The 12,087-nt window shown below is 44.5% G+C and overlaps 2 protein-coding genes across 5 annotated transcripts in view; one reads left to right on the top strand and one right to left on the bottom strand.

Annotated features, from left to right (window-relative positions):
• Drc3 (dynein regulatory complex subunit 3) overlaps positions 1 to 403 on the bottom strand; it is a 39,644-nt gene extending 39,241 nt beyond the window's left edge. The window contains exon 1 of the mRNA XM_026408716.2: positions 244 to 403. Within this exon, the coding sequence (XP_026264501.1) occupies positions 244 to 403 (160 nt within the window). The remainder of the gene's footprint in view (positions 1 to 243) is intronic.
• A 5,121-nt stretch (positions 404 to 5,524) lies between these two features.
• The window catches only part of Tom1l2 (target of myb1 like 2 membrane trafficking protein), a 119,037-nt gene continuing 112,474 nt past the window's right edge, over positions 5,525 to 12,087 (top strand). For all 4 annotated transcript variants that reach the window (XM_026408669.2, XM_026408668.2, XM_077801383.1 and 1 more), the window contains exon 1: positions 5,525 to 5,661. In XM_026408669.2, coding sequence (XP_026264454.1) covers positions 5,610 to 5,661 — 52 coding nt within the window. In that variant the 5' untranslated portion in view covers positions 5,525 to 5,609. The remainder of the gene's footprint in view (positions 5,662 to 12,087) is intronic.

Raw genomic sequence — 12,087 nt, 5'->3', positions numbered from 1 at the left:
AGGGTCTCACTGAGTTGCTTAGTGCCTTGTTAAGTTACTGAGGCTGGCTTTGAAGTAGTGATCCTCCTGCCTCAGCCTCCCCAGCCACTGGGATTACAGGCATGCACCACTGTGCCCGGCTTAATATGGGTCTTTAGATCATGGACTGTACGCGGAATTCTGGGGCTTTAAGGTAGGGCAGAGAAGGCCACTTGGGTGCCCCCAACCCACCCTGTATCAACCCTAGGCACCCAGGATACGTACTTTGAAAGTCCAGCTGCAGGGATATAACATCTTTGAAGAGGATGCCCTCCTGCTTGGCCAGCTGCCCAGCTTCCTCCCGTGGACCCTGCTCCCCCACAGCCACCTTGAGCATGTCGTCATCTATCACTCTCGGCTCCATCGAGGTGTACATCCGGTTCATCTTTCCTAAAACACCACATTTCTCTTTCACAGACTGCCTTTTACTTGTTTGACGACAGAATCTGGCTGAGGTCTCCTCTTTAGGGGTCAAAGGCCATCAGGAAAGCCATGGATACTTTGAGGGCTGCCAGTCACATCCCTCAGCTTGGCTTGTACCTCAGAGATGATACATTTGCAGGAAGGTCACTCCAGGGTTTCCCAGCAGCCATCTGAGCCCTTCTGCAGGATTCATTTCTTGACCCCACCACCACAGCTGGGGCCTTACCTGGACTGATGTCTACACTGGTCTCCTCAGTCTGTGGTTCTCAGCTTCCCTCAAGGCCATAGCCCCATATCAGACCTCTGACTTTCAGTTCCCATCCTCATTCAAGTCTCTTAGTGCAAACCACTGACTGCTCCCTTGGCAGCCCCAGCCAGGTGAGCCAGCCTGCAATGCCCCTCCTCTGAGGAACTCATCCCAGCCCCTACAAACTGTCCGCCAAGGGTGGTGCTGACCCCAGCTGGCCAGTCATGCTTTCCCCCTGAGAAGCGGGCAACTCCCTCAGGTTGGAAGTGCTTATTGGATCTGGCTGCTTGATTAGGGAGGAACTAGGGAACCATGGGCTGGTCGGACACAGGGTTAAGTCAAGAGAGTAAGCGGGGATGTGGTGGATGTACAGAGAGAAGCAGAGATGGGAAATTGCATAATCCACATGAAAAAGACAAAGGACAGATGGAGTCTGCCTTCTTGCTAGCTTTTCAGTCCCTAATGTCCCTAAGTCTCAACCCCATGCAAGTTTCTGTGTCCTTTTCTGTGAGCATTTCCTGATTTCCTGCATTAAATCCTCTTTAACTTGAGCCAACTCTGGTAGGTTTCTTTTTTAAAAATTTTATACACACACATACACACACACATTTAGTTGTTGATGGACCTTTATTTTATTCATTTGTTTATATGCGGTGCTGAGAATTGAACCTAGTGCCTTACACATGCTAGGCAAGCACTCTACCACTGAGCCCCAATCCCAGCCCTCTGGTAGTTTTCTGTTGCTAATGGTCCAAGGGTTTCTATGAGACACTGCAGGCAGAGGTGGGGGATCCGAGGATTTGGTTAGTCACATTATAAAGCTAACCTGGATTGCTATTCCTGGCTGGACAGAGCTATAGTCCTGGGAATCTGGGGTGCCCTGACCTCATTATCATCATTACCAGCCTCTTAGTGAGATCCACTAGTAGGACAGGGCCCTGCAGGAAGCTATGCCCTCTTTTAGTCTACTGAGATTCTGCCTCTGAGCCCTCTGGAGGTCCAGTTCTCTCCTCCTCTCTGCTCCCACCTGCTTCTCACCTCCCTGGTGGCTTCACCTTCTACCTGTGCCCATGTGCCTCCCCAACGTCCAAGGTATCCCTGAAACTCCCGCTCTCCCACCCTGATGCTAGGCAGCCCCTCTGCTCTGCTCCTGATATTAGGCTGATGATGTCCACCACAAACCCTGATTAGTTGGACAAATCTGCCACCTGGTCTTAGACGTTGCCTGCAAAGTCTTCCTTCCCTCTTTCTTCCCCTACCAGCTACTTGGATGCAGCTTGGGTAAGTGGAGTATCCTCCACTCCTGTAATGTCCCTGGTCAAATATCCTAATGCCTTCAACCCATGCACAGCCTTTTCTTCTTCCCTGGGGGTTGCGGGTGGTGGAGGTGGGGGAAACACAGACTCTATAGCCCCCACCCACACTCTGGTGTCTTCTCCATCTGACCTTCCAACCATCAACACATTGGCTTTTACTCTAACTCTCTCCACACTGGTTCTACCTCCTCAGGGTGAATGATTCAACCCCCAGCGATGTTTCTAGCCCTTGTCTCTCCTCTCTCCCTTTCTAGCTTTCCACTCTTCTGAAATGGTTTTCAAATAACTTGCTAACAATTTTGTTTCAGGAAATTTAAATGTACTGTGTTTGTAAATGTTACTTGCAAAGTATTTTAGGCTTTTTTTTTTTTAAAACAGATTCTTTACTTCAGGAAATAAACCATGATTCTGATGTCAAAACTTTGTGACTTCTCAGGCTGGGGTTGTAGCTCAGTGGTAGAGCGCTTGCCTAGCACACGTGAGGCACTGGGTCTGATCCTTAGCACCACATAAAAATAAATAAATAAGGGCTGGGGATGTGGCTCAAGCGGTAGAGCACTTGCCTGGCATGCGGGCAGCCCGGGTTCGATCCTCAGCACCACATACCAACAAAGATGTTGTGTCCGCCGAGAACTAGAAAAAATAAATATTAAAAAATTCTCTCTCTAGGGCTGGGGATGTGGCTCAAGCGGTAGCACGCTCGCCTGGCATGCATGCGGCCCGGGTTCGATCCTCAGCACCATATACCAACAAAGATGTTGTGTCCGCCGAGAACTAAAAAAAAATAAATAAATATTAAAAATTCTCAAAAAAAAAAAAATTCTCTCTCTCACTCTCTCTTTAAAAAAAAAGACTTTTTTTAAAAAAATAAATAAATAAAATAAAGGTATTGTGTCCATCTACAACTAAAAACATAAACAAACAAATAAACAAAAAAACCTCTTTGACTTCTCATCCCTCTTACTTCATCAAGAGTTGGTTCCTGAGACAAATCAAGCTTGCTTTCAATCAAGCCCAGAAACTGCTATGCAATGAGGGATTAAACTAACTAGAACACCAAGGGCAGGATTTGGATTCTGACTGTGTCTCCTTTGGCAACTCATTTTACTGGCAGAAATCTTTGCTTTCCAATTCTGTCAAAGGTGGATAATTCCTCTCTCCTATGTTTTTGTAAGACTATGTGTTTAGTCCACCCATGTCTACTGAATAACTATTACCTGCCATGAATAACAGATCATCTTACTGCTGTTTTAGACATGAAACAAGTAATCATACAAATATTTAGTTGTAAATCATGAAAAGTTTGTAGGTATAGAGAACTACAAAAGCATACATTAAGGGAAACCCGGCCTAACCAAGAAAGGGCTGAGATCTGAAGGACCAATAGGAAAGAGGGGAGAGCGAACTGCATGGGGAGGGCCCTGAGATGGGAGAGAACAGGCATGCTCCACTTTGTCTGATATGATACAAGCTTGGAGAGTCCTGTAGGAGTTGTATTATTATCCTAAGGCCCCGATAAAGCTCATAGGGCTTAATAAGGGCAGTGACATAATCAGATTTTAATTTTAAGGAGTTCATCCCTAGCGGCAGTACTGAGAATTACAAAAAGAGTGAGGTCAGAGATGACCAGGGATAGCGCTAAAATGTGGATTTGAGACATTTCTAGTTAATTCATATGTAGGATTGATAATCCCCAGTTTCCAGAAAAGAAAACAAGCTAGTTAAGCTGGGTGTAGTGATGAATGCCTATAATCTCAACAACTCAGGAGGCTGAGGCAGGAGGATCACAAGTTTAAGGCCGGTCTGGGGAACTTAGTGAGAAACTGTCTTAAAATAAAAAGTGCTAAAAATGTAGTTCAGTGGTAGAGCATCCCTGGGTCAATCCCTAGTACTTCCCTAGAAACACAAAGAAAGAAAAGAACAGGGAAAAAGAAAAACAGAAGCTAGTTAGAAATGCCAATTAGTATGCCAAAGTTTATACACCTAGAATATGGCAGAACCTATTTTCCTAATCATGGCTCCACTGTACCCAGTTTACTAGGGATTATTATTGCCACAATTCACTGTGTTTCTCCTAACTGCTCTGGGTCAGAGACAAAGCCCAAACAGTCTTCCCCTATAGAGATTTTATCAGTAATTTACCACCAAACTGGGTCCCTGTTGAATTACCTAATGACAGTGTTTTTGGTGACCAAACAGGTAGCAGGTGGGGATGCAGCAGTTTTTACAAACCTGTCAATGAAGTGATTTCCTCACAGAGAAACGGATCCGGATTTTCCTGGGAAACAATAAACTGGATGAATTAAATCTGAGGAGTAGAGACCTTATTTGCCATGAATTAATAAGAAGAAAACCAACCTCCTACTGAGTACTTAATGTGCATTCTGTGCACACAAATTATTTAATTACATGTCAGTTCCAGAAGTTATTAAAGAAGGGAGTCCTAGAGTGCTCTTATTTCCCAGATAGGGAATCTGAAGCCCTGAGAGTGGGAGGAACTTGTTCAAACTCATACAACAAATTACTGACAGACATAGAATTTGAATATCCATATTCCCAGTCCAAGCACTTTATACTGCACCAAATAAACTAACTTAATGAGATTTATGAGGTAGGATCCGATAGCTAAATTCTGGAAGAAGTTATCAGTGGATCAGGGTGAAACAGTTAATCTGGGTTCTAATGAAACAGATTGGGCAGGAGGCTGGGGGATGGAATCCCTTAAAATCCCTTCCGACTCTTACTCCTTGAAGAAGCACTCCCTTAGCAATTTCTCCTCTGAAGACCTGAAAAGTCCACAATTAAAGTATATTAGCTGTCTGGTAGAGAACATGTGTTCCTATTTTACAAATGAAAAGGGCCAAGCCGGAATCCTCAGAGAGAGGGGTCACAGTCGGCCGCTCTCGCCTCTGAGAGTCCTCATGGAGCCTCAATTCCCGGGTCTCACCTTTTTGAGCACCAGCTATCCGGCTAGTTCCCTGCAGCGGAGGCGTCTCTCGGTTGCTGGGGAAACAAGCGCCGCCACTCGGTTGCTAAGAGGAAGCAGGAGGTAGACATCCTGGGTGAAAGTTGACGGGTCACGTGATCACGTGTCTGGGTGGGAAATACTCCAAACACCAACCAGCCGTAGAGAAAACAAATGTTTCTCCAATCAGCACTACTGTGGGCGGGCAACTCCCTAGGTCCACCTCTTCCCCACGTCTGTTTTGAGTGATTGACTCATATTTTGTCCAATAACAGTAGGATTTCCCTAGATTGACCAATATACAGATGAATCAAAAAATACAGCCCCTGTTTCGGAGGCGGGCCAGGGGAGGTGCCGCTACGCCTGACGGGGACTCCAATGACCTAGCTTGGTCCTCGACCCAATCAGACTCCGTTTGGTGGGCGGGACTTCGTTGAGGGTGGTGTAAAGGCCAATCGGAGGGAAGACTATGGAGGCGTTGTCCAATAGAGACGCGATAGGAGGGCGGGGCTAAAGGCCCGGCGCTCGGCGTTCTGGAGGGTGGGGCGGGGGCAAGTGTCAGTCAGGTTGGGAGCTCTGCTGGGGACAGCGGAGACCGCGGCGGCAAACAGGGCGTCAGCTGCCGGGTTGTCGGCCCAAGATGGAGTTCCTCCTGGGGAACCCGTTCAGCACCCCTGTGGGGCAATGTCTCGGTAAGGCTGCGCTTGCGGCGGACGGCTTGGGTGGGCGACTGACCGGGCTGGACCGCGGGCCTCTGCCGGCTGCTGTGGCACCTCACAGGTGGACCAAGCATCCCTGTGGTTGAATCTCTGCGGGGTGGCGATGCTTCCTCACGTGCGGGTTGGATCTCTTCCAGAAACCGGTGTCACCTCACGGGTGGACCCGGCATCCCTGTTGTCGGTCCTGTGCCTAGTGCTGGTGCCACCTCACGAGAGGGCCGTCCGTCCTTGTCGTCCAGCTTCTGTCTGGCGCCAGTGCCACCTTGCCAGTGGGCTGGGTCTCATCTGGGCGCCGGTGTCACCTCATGGGCAGAGCAAGTGTCCGTCCTTCTCGTGGGGCCTCCACCTGGCACTGGTGCCACTTCACCGGGCCACCTTCCAGGAGGCCCCTGAGGCCCAACTTGGACCCAGAGACTCTCCCTGCCTCCCTACCATCAGAGCCTAGCCCTTCTTTCTTTCCTGACGTGGTACCAACTGCTGGTCTGTTTACCTCTCACCTATTTGGAGATGCCACTGCCCGCACCCTTATCAAGCCCAGCATCTTGCTGTCCCCCGCCCGCACTGCCATATGGAAAGAGGAGGTCTGGAGGTTCTCCCAGACCTCCTCTTTCCATATGTCTCCCTTCTCTTTGATACCTGCGGACTCAGACTGTGCACCCTCCCAGAAATTGTCCCCTGCTCTGAGACTTACTAATTGGAGCTGCAACTCTATTAGGATGTAGGAAGAACTGGTTGGGGGAGGGGTTCTTGGAGGATGATTATCTTTTAAGCGGGGTGGCATGGTGCCTCCCAGGAAAGAAGGGAGGCTGTGTTGTTTAATGATAAGAGCACTCCATTGGGAATCAGGAAACCGACACTCAACTAGTGGCATTGCCAGTGATTCTTCCTATGACCCTGTGCCCTTTGTGGTTTGAAGTTCCCCTGTCTGTCAGGTGAAGTGTTTGGAGGTGAAATGTGGTAGGTCCCTTCGGATTTCAAAGTTTTTATATTTCTTGTAGTAATCTCTGCACATTGACTGTTGTTTCCCTTGCTATATTAAATTTTTCCAAGTGGAACCCTTTGTTGTCACTATACAAGAGAGTGATACTACTCTACAGTATCTGTCAATCCTGTAACGGGGCTTTGGGGACCCAGTCAAGGGTACCAGAGTACATCCCGGATGGAGAAAGCACAAAGAGTAGGTGAAGGAACCCTAAAGTGGCCACACTATGGGATTTTCTTACAAAAAACAAAAGCAGCTTGCCTCCTGGGGATGTCCTTCAGCAGTAGAATGTGTGCTTAGCCCTCGGTTCCATCCCCAGCATGGCAAAAATAAGAGTAATAATAATAAATAAAATTAAAAACAACTTGTGCCTTTTCACTCAAGGCAGGAGCTTATGCCAAGTGATCACTCAAGAATGCTGATTAGTTTCTTTTAAAATAAGGTTCCACCCAGTTGGTTGAAGGACTGGTAAAACATCTTTTATGAACAGGGACCTTTGGTGTCCATATGAACCCGACTGGTTTAGGCAGTAGTGATTTGTTTATTTCCTGCTTTATGAATTTCCAGCTTACTTTCTATCCTTTACTGGGGCCGGTAAAGTTAGTGAGGCCTCTTCTGTTAGCTATTTGGCATTTAGGAGCTTTTCTTTCCTTTCTGATAAAGTATCTTTTATGAAGAATTGCGGACACTGGGTCTTGAAAGAGCTATTTCCCACAATTCCAACACTTTGTCCCAGCTGCCTACTTGAATGTCTCTCTGGATTTTCACTCCTTTCTTCTTCCTCTTTTACTTTCCTACTTTCCTCAGGTGTTCTTTCACTGCATCCATATTCTCAAGATTCATTTCTCAGTTGGGTGTTGAATTCTAGCTAGTTATGGAGGGAACCAGTAAACTTGGAGGAATTTTTTTTCTTTTCTTCTCTCTTATAAGAGGAAGTTCTACATCTTTAAAATGCCAAGGTGGTTATGAAAAGTAGCATGTAGATGAGAGGAAGAAATTAAAAGGGACTTTTTTTTTAAAGAGAGAGAGAGAGAGAGAATTTTTTAATATTTATTTTTCAGTTTTCGGTGGACACAATATCTTTGTTTGTATGTGGTGCTGAGGATCGAACCCGGGCCTCACGCATGCCAGGCGAGCGCGCTACCACTTGAGCCACATCCTCAGCCCATAAAAGGGACTTTTAATTAAAACTTTTTGTGATGCTGGAGACTGAACCTGGGATCTTCAGCATGCTAAGCAAGTACTCTGTTACTGAGTTATACCCTATCCCAAAGAGGATTTTGAAATATAAGTATAAAGGGGCTGGGGTTGTGGCTCAGTGGTAGAGCGCTTGCCTAGCACATGCGAGGCCCTGGGTTCAATCGTCAGCACCACATAAAAATAAATAAATAAAATAAAGGTATTGTGTCAAACTACAACTAAAAAATAAATATTAAAAAAATACAAGTATAGAGGATATAGGGATATGTAGTGAGTGAAAAGAGCATGATACTTCCATGAGGAAGATCTGAGTTAAATTTTGGCTTTTCTCAGCTGTGTGACCCCAGAAATTGTGTAACCCTGCTGAGTCTTAGTTTGTCTATCTGCTGGGGCGGTGGGGGGGGGAGCAGGGGAGAGGGATATTTGTACTCACAGAGTAGGGTAATTTATTTTTTAAATTTTTAAAAATTTTTATTTTTTTCCACATTTTTATTGGTTCATTATAGTTATACATAATGATGGAATCTGTTGTTATGTATTCATACATGCATACAATAATATAACAATATAATTTTGTCAATCTCAATCCCTAGCACTTCCTCCAGAATAGTACAATTTGAACGAGATGATGTCTAGAAAACTTTAGCATTGTATCTGGAACATAATAAACGCTCAATAAATCACAGTTTTCACTGTTAACAATAGAATGAGTCAGGACTGAATTTTTTTCCAGGAGAGGGTATGTGATACAACTGACCCATTGGTGATGTGTGTGAAGAAAAATACCCTTCCAGTGTTCACCATTGTTTATAAGACATTTGACCATGAAGATGATGAAAATTTACTGTTGTCAGGTAGCCAATAGGCAAGGTCTCAGTCATTTCAGTTCGATTCCAATAAATTATTAGCCCACAGAATGAAGTTCTGATGTATGTTCTGTACTGTTGTGACTAAGTGTAAAAATTATTTTCTTGACATTTAGTGTTGTTAGTATTTTTTAAAAAGTGTATGTCAGGAAATGGGTAGGAGGGAAATATAGAAATAAAATAACAACAAAGCCAATGAGAAAAATAATTGTAGCTATAGCTTGCACAAAGCAATTCTGCAGCCATCATTTGCTCCTTTTAGATGTTCTATGGATAAGTTTTATCGTCTTTCCCACTTTAGAGTTGAGGAAACTGAGGCTCTGAGAGGTGAAATGACTGCTCAGCTGGTAAAAGAGCTGGGATGTCATACATGGTCCTGTTATCAAGGGATTTACAGTTTCAGACAAGAAAACAGACGCATGGAATGATGACATAGTACAGATTATAAGTGCTGCAGGAGTTCAGAAGAATTCAGATGAGAGCCGGGCATGGTGGTGCATGCCTGTAACCCCAGCTACTTGGGAGGCTGAAGTAGGAGGATTACAAGTTTGAGGCCAGCCAAGGCAACTTGAAGAGATCTGTCTCAAAATAAAAAATAAAAATAGGACTGGAGATGTAGCTCAGTGGTAGAGGGTCCTTGTGTTCAATCTCCAGTACTGAAAAGAAAAAAAGTGGAATTTATATGAGACTGGAGTGACAGGGATTGGTTCCTTTGGGGGCTGTTTGTGAAGGATAGGCAAGAACTTTGAAGGCTGAGAAGAGAATCCCCTGGGCCTGGGGGCAGTTAAATAGGATGAGAAAGAAAGGGAAAGTAGGGACACATCTAGGATCACCAGTCTGAGTGGAGCAGAGGTGGCTGTTGGTAATATTGGCAAGTAGGGTTTGAGTGACAGGATGAAGCTCTGCTTTGGATGGGCCATATAAAGATGACATTCTTTCACTTGCTGCGACTTTGACTATGTGGACCTTGTTTTCTCCACACATAAAATAATACTTCTCATTAGCTGCCTCAGATTTGTACCTAAATAATTCTTCTATATAGTTCAGTAGGGTATTCATGAGTACGTGTTGGGTGCCAAGGCCTGTGCTAGACGCTGGGGATGCAAATGTTAAAAAGCAGCTCCTTGGGAACCTTGAATAGAAGAAGTACCGTGAACATTGAAGGGTCCTGGGGCAGAGTAGTTGGTGAAGTGATTATGACTGTCTCATGCCTGAGCTTCACATGGGGGTTCTAACTTGGTGCTGTAAAGTCAAATACATAGCCTGCACATCTGAAGCTAGCCACCTAGACCACAGTCTGACATAGTTATTTGTGTATTTATTTTTCTTCTTCTTTTTTTCCCAATGCTGGGTATCAAACCCAGTTCCTCATGCCTACTAGGCATGTGTGTATTTCTTGCATCCATCCTGGAATTTGTTCTGGAAGGTGATTCATGAGTAGAATTCATGGTTCAGAGAGAGGGGGGGGGAGAGGGAGGGAGAGGGAGAGGGAGAGAGAAAGAGAGAGAAAGAGAAAGAGAGAGAGAATATATGAATGAACAAGAATGCAATGGTGTTAAAGGCTAAGAAGTGTGGAAGAAAATAAATTACTCAAGCCAGGTATGGTGGTGCATGCTGTAATCCTAGCTACTCAGAATGCTGAGACAGGAGGATCACAATTTTTAGGCCACTCTGGGTAACTTAGCAAGATCTGTCTCAAAATAGAAGTTTTAAAAAGAGGACTGGGGATATAGCTCATCAGTAGAGCTCTTGCCTGATATGCATGAGCCCCTGGGTTCAATTCCCAGCACTACAAAAACAAACCAACAAACAATGTACTTACTTTTATTTCTTGATTTTGTACTTCCTGAACAAGTTTCAAAATGTTACTGTCTAATCTCAACCTTCCACCACCACATCACAGATCAGGAGTTCCCCAAGTTAGGTCCAGGGTACTGCACAGAGGTCTGCTGCTTTCCTTGTGATGACTGGGAAAAAATTTTAAGATATTCCTTTTCCAAGAGAAAAAAAATGAGATTCATTTGGATTCAGAAGTCAGTGAGTATTTAGTTAATATTAGGGGAGATGGGTCATTTCTCTTCTTAGTTCTGCTTTATCAACATTTAAGAAGCAGATAATCTGTTGCAAAGTTTGTATTTGGAGATTGAATGGTGTTAGACATAAACTACTTCATAATACTCTGAGAATGCTGGGTAAACTCTAGATTGGCTGTTTATATAAAGAATACCTTGTCATTCCACAAATTGCTATGGCAGTTGGCAACTTGGAAAGCCCTTTGGCTTCAGTCATTTTATTTAGCCTTCGTAAGCTTGTGAGATATAGGGGAAGAGAACTGGAAGGAACTTACAGTTATTAACCAGCTACTGTCTACAAACTCTACATGTACAATCTCATTTAATCCTTACAACATTAAGTTTTTTGAGGGTTATGGTCCTTTTATCACTTAAAGCTAAGAGACTTGTGCAAGGTCAATGGCAGAGTTCAGATTGGAATGCACTCCTGATGCAGTGCTCATTCCGCACTGCTGTGCGTCGCTGCTTTGACTCAGATCTGGAGATTCAGGGTCATCAGAATCACTTGGAAGTCTTGTTAAAATGAAATACTGGGCCTCACCCTCAGAATTTCAGATTAAGTAAGTCTGGGGTGGGGCCTAGTGAGCCACATTTCTTTCTTTTTTTTCTGTGATGGTGCTGGGATGGAACCCAGGACAAGTGCTCTACTAACTGAACTAACCCCTCAGCCCCAATATTGCACGTTTCTAACCAGTTTTCCATTGATGTTAATGTTGCTGGTCCACTTTGAGGACCATTGGTGTAGATTAATAGTTCTGTTCTTTTATCTCTTCTTTTTTTTTTTAAAGAGAGAGAGAGAGAGAGAGAGAGAGAGAATTTTTTAAAATTTATTTTTCAGTTCTTGGCAGACACAACATCTTTGTTTGTATGTGGTGCTGAGGATCGAACCTGGGCCGCACGCATGCCAGGCGAGCGCGCTACCGCTTGAGCCATATCCCCAGCCCCTCTTCTTTATCTTTCTTCAAGCATTACATTTTTTTAAAAGAGAGAGAGAGAATTTTTTAAATATTTATTTTTTAGTTTTTGGTGGGCATAACATCTTTATTTTATTTTTATGTGGTGCTGAGGATCGAACCCAGCGCCCTGCCCATGCCAGGCAAGCGCGCTACTGCTTGAGGCACATCCTCAGTCAAGCATTATATTTTTATTCTGGATAGTCTATAAGTAAGATTACTTAGGATTCATTCATTCATTCAGTGGTCCTACTATCTACATATGCCAAGCTAAGCATTTACCAGGATGTTCTGTTTAATAAGAGACCTAAGACAGGTTCTAAATC

The sequence above is a fragment of the Urocitellus parryii genome, chromosome 7, assembly GCF_045843805.1.
Source record: "Urocitellus parryii isolate mUroPar1 chromosome 7, mUroPar1.hap1, whole genome shotgun sequence".
NCBI lineage: Eukaryota > Metazoa > Chordata > Mammalia > Rodentia > Sciuridae > Urocitellus > Urocitellus parryii.
This window is presented reverse-complemented; position numbering and strand designations above follow the sequence as displayed.